Here is a 19,180-nt window from a genome sequence, read left to right on the forward strand (position 1 = left end):
GGAGACAAAGTGCAAGTGGGGGAGGGGCAGAGATAGAGGGAGACACAGAATCTGAAGCAGGCTCCAGGCTTTGAGCTGTCAGCACAGAGCCCGATGCGGGCCAAACCCATGAGATCATGACCTGAGCTGAAGTCGGACACCCAACCGACTGAGCCACCCAGGCACCCCTCTTTCTCTCTTTCTTTCTTTCTTTCTTTCTTTCTTTCTTTCTTTCTTTCTTTCTTTCTTTCTTTCTTTCTTTCTTTCTTTCTTTCTTTCTTTCTCTTCTTTCAAGTTATCTCTATGCCCACTGTGGGGCTCAAACTCATAACCTCGAGATCGAGTCACATGCTTTACTGACTGAACCAGCCAGGTGCCCGCATTTCACATCTTTTTGTGAATGAATTTTACTATCATAATGTAATTAATTCTCATTCTTTTCGATTTTCGACAATTTTTAGATTTCTTATTTTCTTCTCAATAGATTGTTTTGTCCATGTCTCCCATGAACTATCTTTAGGTCATATGCACTAAGGGAATAGGTAGCCTAAATAGTTTAATTGGCACCAGTCTGGAGCTTGGAGGCCTGAATTCTGATGCCTTTTGATCTTGCTTACTCCAGGTCACAATCTCAGCCCTAAAAAAATGAATTGTACTTCCCAGAGCATTTCTCAAAATGTACCATGCATCTTTCCAGGTTGAGAAGATGAGGATCTTCTTTCTGCTGATGGTTTTGAGTAGTTATAAAGACATTTAGATCTTGGAGCTGCTGTGTAGGTCCCTGTGAATGGATCCTGTTAGCACCTTGACTGTTGCTCCCTTTTAACTGTCTAATTTTTTGATTTGACAGGGTACCATGCTCGGGAAGATTGAATTTGAAGGTCAGTCTGTGGATTTCGTGGATCCAAATAAGCAGAATTTGATCGCTGAGGTTTCAACCAAGGTGAGAGATTTCCCTTCACATTTTGTAGTTTTATTTCTTGTAATATCAAAATCTTCACTGAGACAGAGGTCATCTTCCTGAAGCACCAGAGTTGAGGGAAAAAAGGATCTCATAGCATCTGAAATATACAAATCATTCCGTTTAAAGTTAGTAACTTTTTGGGGCGCCTGGGTGGCTCAGTCTGTTAAGCGTCCGACTTCAGCTCAGGTCACGATCTCACGGTCTGTGAGTTAGAGCCCCGTGTCAGGCTCTGGGCTGATGGCTCAGAGCCTGGAGCCTGCTTCCGATTCTGTGTCTCCCTCTCTCTCTGCCCCTCCCCCATTCATCCTCTGTCTCTCTCTGTCTCAAAAATAAATAAACGTTAAAACAAAAATTTAAAGTTAGTAACTTTTACTTGCATTGATCTAGCATCAATCAGAATGGCTATGGAGAACAACATTTCATGAAGAATTCCAGCTGTGAGAACTTTGGTCCACCAGGTTCTTTTTTTCTTTTTTAAATAAAAAATAAATAATGTTTATTTATTTTTAAAAAATAAAAAAATTTTAAAAAATAAATAATGTTTATTTATTTTTGAGAGAGAGAGAGAGAGAAAGAGAGAGAACGAGTGGGGGAGGTGTAGAGAGAGAGGAAGACACAAAATCCAAAGCAGGCTCCAGACTCTGAGCTGTCAGCACTGAGCCCGACTCACTGCTCAAACTCATGAACCATGAGATCATGACCTGAGCCAAAGCTGGACACTTAAGCGACTGAGCCACCCAGGTGCCCCCACCAGGGCCTTTTCTTAAGAAAATGTTATTAAAGGACCGAAAATTGCCTGATTAATAGCATGTCAGCCTCAGAGAAAACACATGTCGATATTATCTGGTATTCCTGTTCCTATTTCTATTCACATGGAAATGGGAGACAAGGATTATAGGTCCTAGACAATCAGTACTGAGCCTTGATGTTGGGCTCAGACATGCATTCACAGGATGCTGAAGCATAAGAAAGATGAGTTGTTAAAGACAGTGAATTTTAAATTATATGTAATTGTTTATAATTGAAATTTGATCATGCCGTATGCAGTAATCTCTTGTTTTTAATTCCAAAATTTGTCCATTCAAATGGCATGGAACTATTTTTCTGTATTTTTTTCTAGACATTTCCCTGTGAAGTGATTTGGTCTGAGACACAGCATGAAAAAGTGCTATTTTTCCTTTTAGAATTGAGAGCTACCTTGGGGATCTAGTGTAGGATTTTCCACATGTAAGAAATGTTGACCTAGAGAAATTCACCTTAAAAAAATTCTGTGGTAATGAGGTTAAAAACACTGCATAACATATTCCTCTCTTCAAGAGTCATAATACAAATTCATATATTCATGTGTCTGTGAATTCTTGCTTAAAACTGCTGCCATTCTGTATGAAGAGCATATAATGTATTTGTGTAGAGACTAGAAAAAAGGAGCCTACCTGTATTTTTATATACATCATATGAAGAGAGAGATTGCAATGGTGAAAACTGGCCCTGTTTCTTGATGCTTGGTGCAAGTAAATAATTTCATTGTAACTGTGATAAAATGCATATTTGTATCAGACTATATTCTATGAGTTTTATTTGGATATGGTTGATAACTTAATTCATTGTCTTGTAATTGCAATTTGATGTAGCTACAACTAGATGGTAATATTGCTTTATTTTGTAGCAGAAGCCTAAGGTTAAAAATAAGTATATATTTTTTCAAATTATGTGAGGAGAGAGATTATCTGTAGCATTTATAGATCAGCTCAGCAATAATTTCTGCAGATCATGGAAAGAATGGGGTATTTTTTTCTTTAGGATAGTTAGCTAAAGAAAAAATGTGACAAACTTTATATATATTTTTTCAAGTACAGTCTAAAGATTGTCATTTGCCATTCTATAGAGTGTGTGGAGAGTGGAGAGTAGAGAGTAGATATTTCAGTTAAAGTAAAATACTCTTTCAAATATCCAGGTTGCAACTTTTATCTAAAAGTTTTTGGAAACATTGAAATCATCCTAAATTCAGAATATACTAGATAATTCTCAAAGCTGAAATCCGTGTCGGCACCCAGTCCTCTAGGCTTTCTGTTTCTATTATTTCTCCTTTTATGACTTTGGGGAACTAATTCTTGGGTAAATGCCTGTGAAAATGGGTCTGACTCCAAGCAGTGCTTAAGATGTAGGTAATGATTATCATATGCTTGGGGATCCTTTTATGAAGCCTATCATTTCAATGCGGATAAATGCATAGTAACCTAAAGAGACCAGTGGTCTACACTAGCTTAGCAATCATCCGATTCTCATCCTGATTTTATCCATTAGCCCCACTGCATAAACCTAATGCACAACAGCTCTACCCCATCCAGCCTTTATTACAAGTTGAAGATCAAGTGGTATTTAAGGCATGATATATCTATTACCGCATCTGCCTAGTGCTGAATCAGGCGGTAATACTTGAAAATTCCGTTGCCACTGGTTGTTAATGAGGCAAATCATGGGAGAGATTATTGTTAACTATGGAAGCAACCAATTTCTCAGGGACCATTGTTATTACTGTAATCTACATTTTATGTAAAACAGCAAAGTACCCTTTGCTTCATAAGAAAAGGTGCAGTCTGTGGCACTTGCTGTGCCTTTCTTCCACATTGATTGTTAACTGCCAGTCACTCCCTAGTAGTCAGCAATCACCCTGTTACCAATGTAAGTGCTAAGCATCTTCAGGTGTTATGATATGATGTGTTTATGATATTGGTGTGCTGCTCACAGCTAGACCTTCCCTCTCACTCTCTGCATTTTCAAATGGCAGGATGTCAAGGTGTATGGCAAAGGAAACCCCACAAAAGTGGTAGCTGTAGACTGTGGCATTAAAAACAATGTAATTCGCCTTCTAGTAAAGGTAAGTAATTTGTTGCATCTTGAGGGTGAGGATTTGTAATATGGACCTTTTTAGTGTGAAACTGATTTCCTTTTTCTGTTTCAGAGAAAGCTAATGTGTTCTCTCAGAATGTCAGGGGATCCATTCTCTTTTTGCTCTCTTTGATCTACAAAATAAAATTTATTCCTGTTAAAATTAGAGATGTGGAGTGTGTTTTTAAAAAATCTTTAAAGGCCACAAACAGAAGAGTGATGACTTCTTATCACTTATTGACTGACATTCTGAGACATGCCATGCTTATTTTCTTTGAGTTTAGAGATGGCCAAAAATTGAGAATCAGTTGGAGAACTCCTCCATTGGAGTACAATTATTATGTGACAAATGTTTTCAGGGATCATGCCCTGATAGAGTACAAACTTTCACATTGCTTCGTATAAACTCTTAGGCAACCAATTAAAATTAAACCTTAAAAATTCTGCAGGAGAATGTAACCATTATAATGTTTCCTTAAATACTGTTTTGTTGGGATTTCTCCTTATCCCACTTCTCCATCTCTCTCCCTACCTATGTCTTTCTGTTTCTGTTCCTCTCTCTCTCTCTCTCTCTCATACGCGCACATACACAGATATTTCCATAATACCAAAATCGTTGTGCGTACAGAGGAATTCTTCAATTCACCTTCTCTTCGTTCGAGAGTATCAGCCAAATGATCTAAATCATGATTTTAAATTCTGGCCCATTTTATTAATAAAAACTTGCATGGACTCTTCAGTAGCAGATGCTGTCGATGGCCTATCTGTATCTCTTTCTCATTTCACCATTATAGGGCATTTAGCCCATCCTCCAGTTGCAAAGGCCTGCACTTCATTGCTTGAGGGCTCTCTTTAGTTGGTTGGAGCCTATTGACTGGCAGGAAATACTATAGAATTAATGATCCCTGGAGCACCCCCTACCTAAAGTCAAGAGAAGTTCAGTGTGTAACTATCTCAACTCTTACCCCATGACTGAACTATCTTGAGAGTGGATTGTCTACACACTCAGAGTTCCTCAGTGGGCTGAAGCTCTAGGTGTTTATAGAACTTGATAATGCATAATTTATTGGCGTGTGTCACAGTGTCACTTCTTAGAAACCCATCCAAATAAACTTCTTTTTCTCAAATTCTTGTCTCAGGAAATGTTTCTAGGGAAACCATCAAAGATGTCTTCCTACCCACTTCTATATACAAAAGTTCTAATTATTCAATGACAATACATATACTACAGATAATATGAGAAAACGCTAGGAAAGAAGGCTGCCAAAAATATTTGGTCAGGTAAAAAAAGCAAAATTGAAAAAGATGAGAGGTAGACTAGCATAATTTTGCAGAAAATGGATTTCTCTCTCTCTTTTTTAAAATAACTCTCTACCACAGCTTGTGAAAATAATATTCCTGGGTGCCCAGTCAGGAATTTTTTTAGGCTCTGAAACCTCCTGAAATATGGGAAAGTACATTATTTTTTTCAGGATCAAAACTTTAAACATGTTTTTTCTTCACTTTCTGTTGACCACTGGCTCCATCTATATTAGACAAAATACGGTGAGCCACCAAAGAATTTTCCACTCAGCATTATTCGTTTGAATCATGTACTCTTTTTCCCCATTAGGGAGTGGTTAATCAAGAGAAGGTCTAGGCAAAATTCTACTTTGGCAAAGAAAAATGTTATTAAATTGATTATTTTTGCATTTCTTTTCTAGCGAGGAGCAGAAGTGCATTTAGTTCCCTGGAATCATGATTTCACCAACATGGAGTATGATGGGCTTTTAATTGCCGGAGGACCCGGGAACCCAGCTCTTGCACAACCACTAATTCAGAATGTCAAAAAGGTACAATGCTCCTGGGGGTAGTGTGTATCTGTGTGTGAGGTGGAGGGACTCTGCTATGTAACTGTCACAAAGGCTGTAATATATTTTAGGTATTCCCATATTCTTTTCCACTCCTGTCTATGACCTCTGAGGCAGTGTCAGCAGACACAGTATGGGAGGAGAGAGTACCAGAGGCAAAAGAAACCTTTCTTTAGGCAAAGTAACTGGGATTGTGTCCTCGATTCAAGAGAGCAGGAGTCCAACCTCCAAATGTGTCTCTCTGTACAGTCGTAAAATGACAATTCACGTTTCTCACCATGACTTTGGTACCTACAACACCTTCAGGTTTCTAAAGAAACATTAAATTTTATTTAGTTTATTAAGTACATTTTATTGAATTCTAATGCTACAAATTTGTCAGTCATGTTTTTTTTAATTTTTTTTTAACGTTTTATTTATTTTTGAGACAGAGAGAGACAGAGAGAGACAGAGCATGAACGGGGGAGGGGCAGAGAGAGAGGGAGACACAGAATCGGAAGCAGGCTCCAGGCTCTGGGCCATCAGCCCAGAGGCCGACGGCGGGGCTCGAAACTCACGGACCGCGAGATTGTGACCTGAGCCGAAGTCGGATGCTTTACCGACTGAGCCACCCAGGCGCCCCTCATGTTCTTATTTATAACTCTTTTTTTAAGTTTATTTATTTTGAGAGAGTACACACACATGAGAGGGAGATGGGCAGAGAGAGAGAGGGAGAGAGAATATCCCAAGCAGGTTCTGCACTGTCAGCACAGGGGCTCCATCTCACTACCGTGAGCTCATGATCTGAGCCAAAATCAAGGGTCGGATGCCCAACCGACTGAGCCACCTCGGTGCCCCTATAGCCTTAACTTTTTATTCAATTACTATTTTCTTGTTAATTAAGAAAAAAAAAAGGATGCTTCATTTTTATTCCTCCAGAGGCAGCATTTTTTTTTGGGGGGGGGGGGGTGCGGGGACTGTACTCTAGTTCATAAAAATTCTCCCTGTATTAGGTTTTGGAGAGTGATCGTAAGGAGCCATTGTTTGGAATCAGTACAGGAAATTTAATAACAGGATTGGCTGCTGGTGCTAAAACCTACAAGATGTCCATGGCCAACAGGTGAGATAGTTATGCTTCTGTTTACAGGTCACACTGGATCTGCAATGCTGTCAATAACTAAACGCAAAAGACTACATGCCATTTTCTTTAGAAAAAACAGATAACTGTACTATTACATGGTTCACAGTTGTCTGACTACCCGATACCACTTTTATTACATTTTTGAAAGGCAGCCTTCTCTAACAATAACGTTGCTGTCGTTTAAAGTTATTTTCCTTCCCTTGGCATAAATTGAGGTTGTAATATCAAATGACATTATCAAATGATAGAATATCAAATGATATTCTAAGGGAAACTGTTCTGGTTTCTAACATTGTAGGACTCTAGTGTGACTTAAGAACCGGGAAGTCTTCAATCCTCTTGGTTTTACTTCTGACCCCACATGATGCCAATTTATTTAATATGGAGCTTTCCTCCACGCCCCCCCCCCACCCCCGCATGAAGTGTAATTCAGAATAATTCAGGACAGAGTCATCTCTTTATTATTTCCCCCACACTCTCTGGCTTTAAAATTACCTAGCTCCCTTAAAATAAATCACTTATATTTGTCTCTCTGTTAAGCTAGTGAGCAATTCTTAACTTTTTGTTATGAGTGCAGTTCTCCCTTTTCTAAAATTGTACAAGTTTAATAGACCTGCTATTTAGCACACAGCAAAGCTTCCTGAATTGATTTTTGTTGCTAAAATTATTGGGATTAACAATCTGTGACTTTTCTCACAGAGTAATTTTCACTAAGCAATTGAAACTTTCACATTTTAATAGGCTTTACTTGTTCACTGTTTTACAACAAATGTATTTATATTCTTCTCTTCACTTTTCCTTTTCCTTATTCTTTCTCCCCTTTTCCCTCCAGAGGGCAGAATCAGCCTGTTTTGAATATCACAAACAGACAGGCTTTCATTACTGCTCAGAATCATGGCTATGCCCTGGACAACACCCTTCCTGCTGGCTGGAAACCACTTTTTGTGAATGTCAACGATCAAACCAATGAGGTAGGGCCCTCAATAAACCTGTTCAGTTGGCAATGAGTAATGCTGGGCTTTTAATACTCTGTTATACACATACCTTGTTTATGTGGGCTTTTTTTGACGTGTGTGTGTGTATAAGAACTCCTCTTATAGGTTATTTCCCATGGCCCTCTGCTTTTTAAAAAGTCATTTCTGTCTTATTCTCTCATCAATTGACTCATTAAGATCCACTCTGTGAGTGGTTAATCAGTGACTGTCTTTCACATCGATTGCTAATGGGCATTTGGTGGAGATCTGTTTGGACCTAGTCCATATGGGTCTCTGGGACTCACTTAGCTCTGAAGTAGCCTTTGAGAAGACCCTTGGAGAAGTAATTTAGGAGTTGGAGATAAGAAGATTTGAGTTTATTCTGAGACCCTGGGGAGGAGGGCCCAAAGGCTATAGACCAAATCAGTTGTTTTTATTGAGGGAACCACATTTGGTTGAGTCTTTGTTGGCCTGTTTTTATTATGGCTGTTAGCTGCTAGAATGTCTTTAAGCATTTAACTTAGTGTTTTTATTTGGACTTTATTGTCCGCTAAGTAGTATACAGTCCTGGTTAACATTCATTGTTACAGAAGGAATTTCTTCCTATTTCTTATTCCTTTAGGGGATTATGCATGAAAGCAAACCCTTCTTTGGTGTGCAATTCCACCCAGAGGTCAGCCCAGGCCCAACAGACACTGAGGTATGTCAGAAAATAAGACCTATTGTACACTTAGTCTTTTTTAAAATCAGAAATGTATTAATGTGAAAACTTGGGAAACAAAAATAGTGAGCCCAGATGATCTTGGGTAAGAATATTTTCAAGAAGAATACTTTGATAACACACACATTGTACTAAAATTTCCCCATGAATATCATGGACGAAATTTCTATCTTCTTTAAAATTTAAAGTGGGAAAACCCTTACGAAACCTGATGTGATGCTATTTTTACTTAAATCATTATCATTCTAATATATTTAGTTCTGAAATTTACAATGGTTGTACTATGCAAATGAATTCCCTCTTGCTCTCTTGTTCTCATAACTGAAATGAAATTTTAATCCCCCATCTGTGACTTCACAAAAATCCCTATGGCAACTGGTTGTATAGCCAGGAAGGGAGAATAAACAGCAGTGGGAGAAGGAAGAAGGGCAGGGGTATGAGGGAGCGGAGAGGGCGTGCATGCACATATATGTGAGTCAGATGGCTTAAGAAGAGAACCACAAGGAATGCCTAGAAGAATTTTGTTTTTAATTTAAATATTTTTATTTTTGTGTGTGACTCTTTGGTTCAGTGTTCAAAGTCATCTTTCCAAACACAAGCTTCTGGTGACACTCACAAAAGTCTGGAAAGTCTGGTGTGACTTCCTCCCCCACACTCTAAGGCCTCCACTAGTCATGCTGACAGTTCTTCCTTGTCGGCAGATATTCTCAGAAAAGGCACCTAGGTAAAATGAAGAGAATCAGAATTTTCCCTCTGTAAAGTCTGCTTTCTCACCTGTGAATTGCCTTTTCAGATATTTATGCTTTTTATTTTTTAATATTATCAGGAAATAATGATTTAAAAACAATGTTTTTAATGTTTACTTATTTTTGAGAGAGAGAGAGTGCAAGCAGGGGAGGGTCAGAGAGAGAGGGAGACACAGAATCTGAAGCAGGCTCCAGGCTCTGGGCTGTCAGCACAGAGCCCGACGCAGGGCTCGAACTCACAAACTGTGAGATCATGACCTGAGCTGAAGTTGGACGCTTAACCCACTGAGCCACCCAGGCATCCCAGGAAATAATGATTCTTAATAGCCCAAATCAGTATACCATTACCTACCCATGATGAAAAGCATAAGGAAAATTTGGTGACATACACTATTGCCTAATGCATGGTGAATACTGTTTTCTTTTTATTTAAAATTTAAATATTTTGCCTATATTAGTACATCAGATTAGGAACATTGAAATTAAGGCATGCAACATTCAGTAGTACTTAATCCTTTTTCTTTGTGCTGCCGAAGCTACCAAATGAATATTTTTGTTGAAATTTGTCATGTCTAGTGAAACAATGGAAGTAAATTCATTGGTAAAGCTAAGAATAAACTTTAGAGATATTTTTAGAGTGGATAGAAATTTTCAAAATCCACTTATTTTGAACTTTAGGACATATATGCAATATAGCTTTAATTTCTTTTGTATAACTGGAGTTTTATTTAGAAGAAAACATTTAGAAGAAAATAACCCCTAATTAAGGGGATGAAAACTTGACATTCTCAGAAGGCGTTATCTGAAATGTTCACTGTCTGCTGAAAACTTTCTTCTGATGGGATTTGAAGTGAACAATTAGAAATGTTTATTTGATCTAATTCTTATAATAGTAAATATTTAGTCTGCCAATTTTGGCAGAAAAAACAAAAACCAAATAGTGCATATGAATACTTACCCTAAAAAAAAAGTATCTGTTACTTATCTGAAGTTCAAATTTAACTGGCCATACTATGTTTTATCTAGTAACCTGATGAGTTTTGCAGCTTCTAACCTGTTGGTTCTATTTTTTTCTAGTACCTGTTTGATTCTTTTTTCTCACTGATAAAAAAAGAGAAAGGTACCACAATCACATCGGTTCTGCCAAAGCCAGCACTGGTTGCCTCTCGAGTGGAGGTCAGTATATGCGGGCTTCTTTTTGGTTTATGTATTTTTTATTTTCTCTATCATATGATAATTTTTTTAAGTGAATGATGTTAACCATTTTAATGTCTATAAGAGATGATTAGTGATATGGTAATTACTCATCATTTTAGCATCTAATTATTTTGCCTGTTCTTGATGGAATTTTCCTGTTTTGATATAAAATCTTTTACAGTTTACTTCTAGAAAATCTGTAATACAATAATTTAATAAAGAATAGGCTTTTAGTTTCAAATTTGACACATTTTTTGTTACTTAATAAACTATAGTCTTATGTACGCTTGAGATACAGTTCAGATTACAGAATCATTATTGATGATAGAACATTTTTTGTTTCAATGAGAAGAGTTATTATTCAATAGAATAATACTATTTTACCTCTAAAAAGCAAATGGATAAGGATTACTATAGCACAAGACTTGAATCCTTATTTATTTAAATACATATGTTAATATGTTAAGGTTTCTACCCATTTCCTTCATAGTTAAACCGCACACATACCCACATCATTATTATATAAAATTTAGAAGAGTGTATATGTATTTTCAAGTATATATATATGTATTGACTCTTTATAAATAAAAATAATTGAATTATATGTTTTATTAAAATGATAATTTGAGTTGGATGCTCTGTTTTAAGGATTTCCATGGCAGCCTCTTTGCCTGAGATGGAAAGATTGGAGGTAATTTACCCACTCAATGTGGAATGTGGGTTCTTAGTAGCCAAAGAAAGCAATGTACTTACAGTATATAGTGTTTCTCTCAGAATATCAACTCATGTTCTTCAGACGTGTATCTTTTTGTTAATGATGAGGAAAAAGACACAGTTTGGGATTTCACAGTGTCTTCGCATGTAGCAGGCATCCAATAAATATTTGTTGAGGCAAACCAATTTTCCCAAGTCCTTGTCTTTTGCAGTGAGCAGGAGTATCTTTCTTCTCTGAAGGGTTTGGCACTTGTGGCTCAAAACTAAGCAGTATCATTATTTCATTGGAGTCACATAACAGTCTGTAGAAGTTCAGTATGTTGCCAAGATATGAGCTTTATCTTATTGCATTATCTTTAAATATTTCTGGCACTGAACTGTAAAGGCAAAAATGTGAATATGCAGGTGTATCCATGTCCCCTTGCCTTCTATGTTTTCATTTGTCCATTAGGGAAAGCCCAGGTCTCCTTTGTCCAGAAGGAAACCAAGGAATATTGAATGGAATACATTTAAATTTTAGGGAGATTCTTATCATATATATATATATATATATATATATATATATATATATATATGTATTTAAATATATACATACATATTTAAATATATATTTATGTAATTATTTTTAGGTACTTATATATCTTTGAATAAAATGTAGACCTCTTCTCACAATTTTTCACTTAAATGAAAAAAGCTTCATGAACTTTGGAAATTGCTTTGAAATTAGAAATGTTTAAATTTTTAGTCTTTTTCCTCACATATTAGATATTTTTCAAAATATTGTACTTTAAATCACCATGTAAACTTAGACAATATAGTTTGAGTTCTCCACTCTTGAAAATGCCTATTTCCCCCATCTTCCTAATCAAAGCAATGTCATTTTCTTACTGCTTACAGGTCTCCAAAGTCCTTATCCTAGGATCAGGAGGTCTATCCATTGGTCAGGCAGGTGAATTTGACTACTCAGGATCACAAGCCGTAAAAGCCATGAAGGTGAGAGATCTTTGTAAGAATTAATATACTCCTTTAATGGGTCCAATTAGTATTTTATAATTTAGATTTATGACACTACCTCCTTTCAAAGTCACTATAATTGATATCCTTAACTATTCCTTACACATCTTACATTAAAGAAACTTTGATCACAGGCAAAAATTTTAACTTTCTTAAACTTTTTCACGCCTGCAAATCAAGAACTTTGGCATGATCTCCAAAATTATCTATGTTACCACCTATTTATACCGAAAACATAAAAAGCCACATTTACAGATGTTGCTCATTGTTTTTGAGGCAGTGAGCTTTTAAAATATACTTGTGTTTTGTGTGAAAGAGGGAATTTGGGCTCTAAGATATTTTGAATGCTCTACAGGATGCTTCAGGCATCTATGGTTGAAATGGCAAGATCCAGTTGAGAGAGCAAAGGCATCAGTGCCTTTTGTCCAAGCTATAGATGTCGCTAGGGGACCCAATTATCTGTCGCTAGGGGACCCAATTTCCCCATCTGTGACTTGGGCTGGATGACCCACCAGAATGATTTGGCAGATGTTTACATGAAAAAGAGGATTTGATGCTCATGTTGGGAAGAACACCCTTCCTGTTTCTTCAAAGTCTTTCAAGATCTCCCCAACTCTTTGTCATAGCAAAATAAACCTTTAGAAAAAATTCACTGTACTTGTATTTCTATTAAGGAGCTAATCTGGTATCTCTTTGGTGTCCTCATTTCCTTGGATATCCCTATTTTGGTGCTAATCAGCCATCCAGTGGCCATGTGAGCTCTTCTGTGACTTTGCCTCTGGCTTTGCAGTATAAATCCATTCACCAGAGACCTGGCTAGGAGAAAGCAACGCATTGAAGGTGGCGGGAAACTAGGGCAACAAACACAGAAAAATAATTGGCCAGAATTTTTCTTTTTGTTTTATTCAATATTCTGTAGATGAAGATTTTCACCTGACAGATGTCTGTTGAAAAAACAGAATGCAGTCCCCAATTACCTTACTCTTCTTCCCATTTGTTTTTATTTTTTAATATTCTTCTCCATACATGCATAGGTGTATACACTCACATGCACATGTGTTTTTTGTGCACATTTTCAAGGACTACTTTACTTTATTGTAGTACGATTCAATTTCTCTTTGTATAGTTAGAGGATGTCCAATGGTTTAGATTGGTTAGAAAACAATGTAAGTACATTCAGGGCTTGTAAATACATTTAATTAGCATACTTTTAAATCCTATTTGGTAGTTTTATAAAGGACTAGTATTTTCATAGCTTGTATTTTTTTTACGTGCTTTACATCCATTAGGTGAAGTTATACATTTTAACTGAAGAATAGGCATTATTAGATAAAGTGTTGTGATTAAGAAGTTAGTAGAAAAGAATTCATGAACTAAATATTTTAAAATAATCAGATGGTGCATGTATTATAACCAGAACTATATTAGAAAAAAGTTAGAAAATTTATTAAAATAGTTTGAAATTATGTCTAAGTTTTAAAATGTATAAACACTCATCACAGTCATTTATGGAACTTTACCTATGTAATTTGATTTACAAAAGTAGCTATATTCCTTGTATAGGAAAATAGCTATATTCCTTGTACAGGAAAATACTTAAGTCTGTCAGTGCTTTTCTTCAGTAGTTAGACCTTCTGTAAGTTCTATTGATGACATGTTCTCAGTTTAGACTTAATTATTTAAGTTCCAACCCATATTTTAAATGCATTTGCTTATTTGTGTGTATTTGTTCAAAAAAATTAATCATACTTTTTTAAAATCACTCTCTTAAACTCTTGAGAGATGACTCATATTGAGGAAAGGGCATAGAACTTGAATCATAAGACTTGGATTAGAGCCCTAATTTTGCCATTTATCAGGTCTTTAGCAAGTCATTTAACCTTATTGAATGTCAATTTTTTCATCTGTGAGGTAGAAATTTCTCTTGTAGTCTGGGTATAAAAATCAAATAAATTAATAAAAAAGTAGATTATAAGTTTTAAGGCATCATCTGAATTTAAAGTAATATGAAATAGATTTAATATTTTATTCAGATTCTCCCCCAAGGACATGTAGGCCTTTCAAGGATGATTTTTATACTTTCATCTGAACATTTTGTTGATGTTTTAGGAGTGTTCAAAATTGACATGGTAATAGGTAAAATAATAAGAGCCATATGGCCATATTTTATAATAATTATTTTGCTAAGTGTCACACTCATCCTGGTTTATAAAGCTATTATCCTTCATAGCTTACATGAAGAATTATTTCTGAGGTATCTGCAGATGTGAGGCATAAGATAGGGCTATGAATACCTTTACACACACACACACACACACACACAGAAATTTTTATTTTATTTTATTTTTTGCCATTTGGTCATTTTCTATTAATATAACATGTATACACAGTGTATAATGCTTTTTGTTGAAGCACTAAGGCAGGCATTAAAATATAAAAAGATGGAATTCAGCAGAAGGCTCCTGATGCTTCCAGCAAGGGAGCACATCATCTTGCATTTTAAAAGTACATTCCGTGTTGGTCTCTGACAAACATTGCAAAGGGAGGCTTCTTTGATGTTGCCTGTGGTTCTATTTTATAGTTTACTAATTTCAAAGTTTTTAAGATATTTTCTTTAGTCTTTTAAGGTCAATTGAGCTATAAAGTTCAGCAGTATTTGTAGACCTCTAGTTAAATTCTATAGACGTTATCTTAAGTTTTGCCTGATGCCTCTAGTGGCAAGGAATTCAGGGTGAACCACATAGGGCAGCCAGTTCTTTTTGGATAGTTTTGTTTTCAAGCAATTTTTTCCTTCCTTTCACCAAACGTTAGTCTTTCTTTTTCTTTCTAGTCCCATTACTGATTTCTGCAGCCCACAGAATGACCTATACGTTTTGCCTCCCAATACAAACCGTTTGTTTGAGTATGGTCGTTCTCTTCTTTAGACTTTATGTTCAGATTCTGTGTCCTTTTGTTTTTTCAGGAAGAAAATGTCAAAACTGTCTTGATGAACCCAAACATTGCATCGGTGCAGACCAACGAGGTGGGCTTAAAGCAAGCAGATACTGTCTACTTTCTCCCCATCACCCCTCAGTTTGTCACAGAGGTCATCAAGGCGGAGCGGCCAGATGGGTTAATTCTAGGCATGGGTGGCCAGACAGCTCTGAACTGTGGTGAGTTCTTTTTGGCTTAACTGCAGAGTTTCAGCCCAGGTACTTCTGTGTAATATTTTTTGTTTGAATCCATCTAACAATTATGCTCTGTGTGTTCATAAAAGCCTTTCTTTCTTTAATGTGTGAGGAAGCCATTAGCAAACAGCCACCTGAAAATGTCATGTGATAAATATTACTGGTTTATTTCACAGAACAGCTAAGATACAAAAAGAAACCTTTTACTTGAATGCTCTGGGGCGGCGAAGTGAGGTCTCCCTCCTCCATTTCAGGAATTTGCTTTTCTGTGTTACCAGTGAAACACTGAGAACTACCATGAATAAAAAATGAGAATTAACATTGATTAAATGCTTTGTGCTCTTATGTGTTGGCCCTGTAGCATTTGGCTTTCACATATATTTTCATGATAACACAGTTTAGTCTCTCTGCAATCCTTTCATGCATCTGGTGAGTCCAATACTCTGTCCTTTTTACAGTGCTTCAAATCTTTGGAACTATATAATGAATGAGAATCTCATTAGCTAGTTGGGGTAAGCAGTTGGTGATGTAATTTATAAGTCAAATATAAAAATCTTAGCTTAAGTTAAGTGGCACGCAAATGGAAACACTATTTTGATTATTTTTAACCCATATAGAGATCCACATCACTGGGATTATTTAAATAAGAGAATCTCAATATAGGAATGGATCATAGAAAGAATGGAAATATACTAAAATCTAGAAGTTCACTGTATCCTATGATTTTGATTAATAAGAATAATAGAAATCATGTGGAGAAGGTGGTAATATAAGTAATAATACCACCAGCAAAATATTTTGCTAGAATGTCTTCAGAATTTCTTTCAATTTTTTTTTTTTTTACCTTAAGTACAATTTTATTGTAGACTGTGGTGGCTTTGGAGTTCATTTTAAGGTTAAAAAAAAAAAGTTGTATTCAGGTATCTGTTAAGAAAGACATAAGAGTTTGAGATTCTAAAAATTGATTATATTTGGTTCTTCCATAGGAGTGGAACTATTCAAGAGAGGTGTACTCAAGGAGTATGGCGTGAAAGTCCTGGGGACCTCGGTTGAATCCATTATGGCCACAGAAGACAGGCAGCTGTTCTCGGACAAACTAAATGAAATTAATGAAAAGATTGCTCCAAGCTTTGCAGTGGAATCGGTAAGGAATCTTTGTTCTGGGGAAACAAGGCCATTATTTGTCTTACATTTATAGGGAGAGTTATTTGTCATGCCTGAAAATAATAGCTAAATTATTATATATGCATATAATTTCTTCCAGAAATGTGTTAGTATCTCAGAGACTTTGTGTATTAATTACAGCCTTTCATGCTACAGTATTTGGGAGAGGTAGTCATATTTTATGAAAAGGGAAGCAAAAGCCCAGAGACGAAGTGGTTTATCAGGGGTTGAAGTGCCACTGAATATCAGATCTCTTGAATTAAATAAAACAAAGAACCATGTAAACTTACAATGCCAAAGTGATTTTTACTTTCTTTCTGGGACCAGTCACACATCTTGTAGATGGGAATGACCTGCAAATGGGAAATGATTGGATTGAAATTTTCTTGTTAGAATGGAATAAACATTTAAAAATGAAATTATCTAGAAAAAAGCCATTGGATCTAATCAATAAGATTCATGACTGAAAAACTTGTAGATTAGGTGTTCGGAGAGGATAGATTGTTTTGTGTTTTTGTTAATCACTTTCTGTCATAGCCTGTGCCTATTGATAGGCTATTATGAGGCACCAACACAAATTTGGCTTGATACATATATCTGTTTTTTGTCCCTGACTTTATTCCTGATTTCAGGCATATATATTCAATAAAGTGGGGGTTCTGGAGGCAGTTTTTGATGCAACTTCCCTATTGCAAAAATAGGCAAATCTTGAGGGAAAAGGGCAACTATTGCCGGGACGACGAAAATGGGCTGTGTGGTTTTAAGAAAAGAATGCTCACAAGTACATACAATGTTTCAGAGCTGTCAGTCAGGAATAGTCCCGGGATAACTCTGCTGAACATTTGGAAAGCTCCTGCCATACATTTATTCTTTCATTGCCAGATTTAATTATGTCCTTGCTTCCTCAGGATGCGAAACAGGCATATGGGAAAGGTGTAATTACACTCCCATTGGTAGTGTAATAATATTCCATGACAGAAAAATATAGCCACCATATGTTGTATTCTGTAAGTTAAAAAAAAAATCTATGCTTCTGGGACTATTCTCTGACTGAACTTGCAAAATGAAAACTCTTTCTATATAGTATTCCTAATGGCCTATTGCAAGAATACCAAGTTAGTTTCAGCAGTAGAAATCCTTGTATCATGAAGAGATGAAGGCTTTTAAACGGAATTTAAAAATTCAATATGGCTCCCATTCTTAAATTAACGATGATTTCAGCTTCAGGCATTGTTTTATTTTTTATATGGCAAAATAAAATTTATAACAGAAAGATGAAAGAAAAACTTTCAGTGAGTATGAAAAAAAATCCTAGAATTTTACTTAAAATTTGTAAAACAACACTTGTTCTTCAGAATGAAATGAAGCAATAATACAACATTTCTATAATGATTCTTCCCAAATAAACTGATTTATCTCAATTGCTAGACTCTGTTGGTGTGGTCTTTTCTGCTAGTGTGGTCAGCTTTTCAAACTTTGAGTTTTTCTCATTGACAGATTGAGGATGCCCTGAAAGCAGCAGACACCATCGGCTATCCAGTGATGATCCGTTCTGCCTATGCTCTGGGTGGGTTAGGCTCAGGCATCTGTCCTAATAAGGAGACATTACTGGACCTCAGCACAAAGGTATGTGTTTTCACAGACCAAATTCTTATCAATCAAGAAAACTGATTTGATAAACCCTTTCAGTTAGAGAAAGTTATGTAGATGAGAAATGACCTTTTCTCTATTAAAACCACTGTCATGTTTTCTGTAAGTGTTATCCAACAGACTGTACCTTAGTAAGGGAAATGCAGTGCAGTTATTGACATTGGAGCACAGCATTAGCCAAATTTCTTGGTGAGCTCTCGACGTTCTTGCTAGAACTGTTTTCTTTCCTGCTTATGTATGCTTCTTTTTATTAGATAAGGAGTTTTTTGTTGGTTGTGTGTACTCTCTTCTCACCGAATAGAACGATGCCTGGTGATATGGGGTCTCAATAATTTCTTGCTGAATGAATGAGTGCGTGTGCAGTCAAGAGACCCATGTAACTTACATGATGGTCATGGAAGTGAATCTGACAGAATTATAAGAGCTATTTCGGGGAATGCTGAGTAAATACCAAGCACAGCTTGTATCTATCATTACTTACCTTTTAGAGAGAAACAAAATGTGGCCCTTGAGTTGTTGACATAGGATTTTGAGAACAGATAAATAAAATTAAATATATTTAGATAACTATAATGACAAACTTACATGTCAACAAGTTGGATTTAGTGTTTCTAAAGTTGCCAAAAGAAATAAAAAAGGACAATATATCAATATCAGTATTTCTTGTTTCCATTCTAGACTTATGAATCATCTATTTAAAGAAAAGACAGGTTTATAGAAGTAATTTTTTTCTAGAATATTAGATGTTTCCAATATTTTTAGTATTAGTAATCTCATTATTACTCCCAGTAGTGACAATGTGTACTTATTCTTTATTAAGAATATATATTTTACAGTACAAAAAAATTCTGAACACTGAATTGTTTATTTTTTTCAACGTTTATTTATTTTTTGGGACAGAGAGAGACAGAGCATGAATGGGGGAGGGGCAGAGAGAGAGGGAGACACAGAATCGGAAACAGGCTCCAGGCTCTGAGCCATCAGCCCAGAGCCTGACGCGGGGCTCGAGCTCACGGACCGCGAGATGGTGA

The 19,180-nt window shown here is 36.2% G+C and overlaps 1 protein-coding gene across 1 annotated transcript in view; it reads left to right on the forward strand.

Moving 5' to 3' along the window:
• CPS1 (carbamoyl-phosphate synthase 1) overlaps positions 1-19,180 on the forward strand; it is a 127,945-nt gene that overhangs the window by 32,440 nt on the left and 76,325 nt on the right. The window contains exons 6-16 of the mRNA XM_019838609.3: positions 830-922; positions 3,732-3,821; positions 5,536-5,664; positions 6,675-6,781; positions 7,635-7,773; positions 8,399-8,476; positions 10,321-10,419; positions 12,052-12,147; positions 15,131-15,320; positions 16,322-16,479; positions 17,997-18,125. Of these exons, the coding sequence (XP_019694168.1) occupies positions 830-922; positions 3,732-3,821; positions 5,536-5,664; positions 6,675-6,781; positions 7,635-7,773; positions 8,399-8,476; positions 10,321-10,419; positions 12,052-12,147; positions 15,131-15,320; positions 16,322-16,479; positions 17,997-18,125 (1,308 nt within the window). The remainder of the gene's footprint in view (positions 1-829; positions 923-3,731; positions 3,822-5,535; positions 5,665-6,674; positions 6,782-7,634; positions 7,774-8,398; positions 8,477-10,320; positions 10,420-12,051; positions 12,148-15,130; positions 15,321-16,321; positions 16,480-17,996; positions 18,126-19,180) is intronic.

This window comes from Felis catus, chromosome C1 (genome assembly GCF_018350175.1).
Source record: "Felis catus isolate Fca126 chromosome C1, F.catus_Fca126_mat1.0, whole genome shotgun sequence".
In the NCBI taxonomy this organism is placed as follows: domain Eukaryota; kingdom Metazoa; phylum Chordata; class Mammalia; order Carnivora; family Felidae; genus Felis; species Felis catus.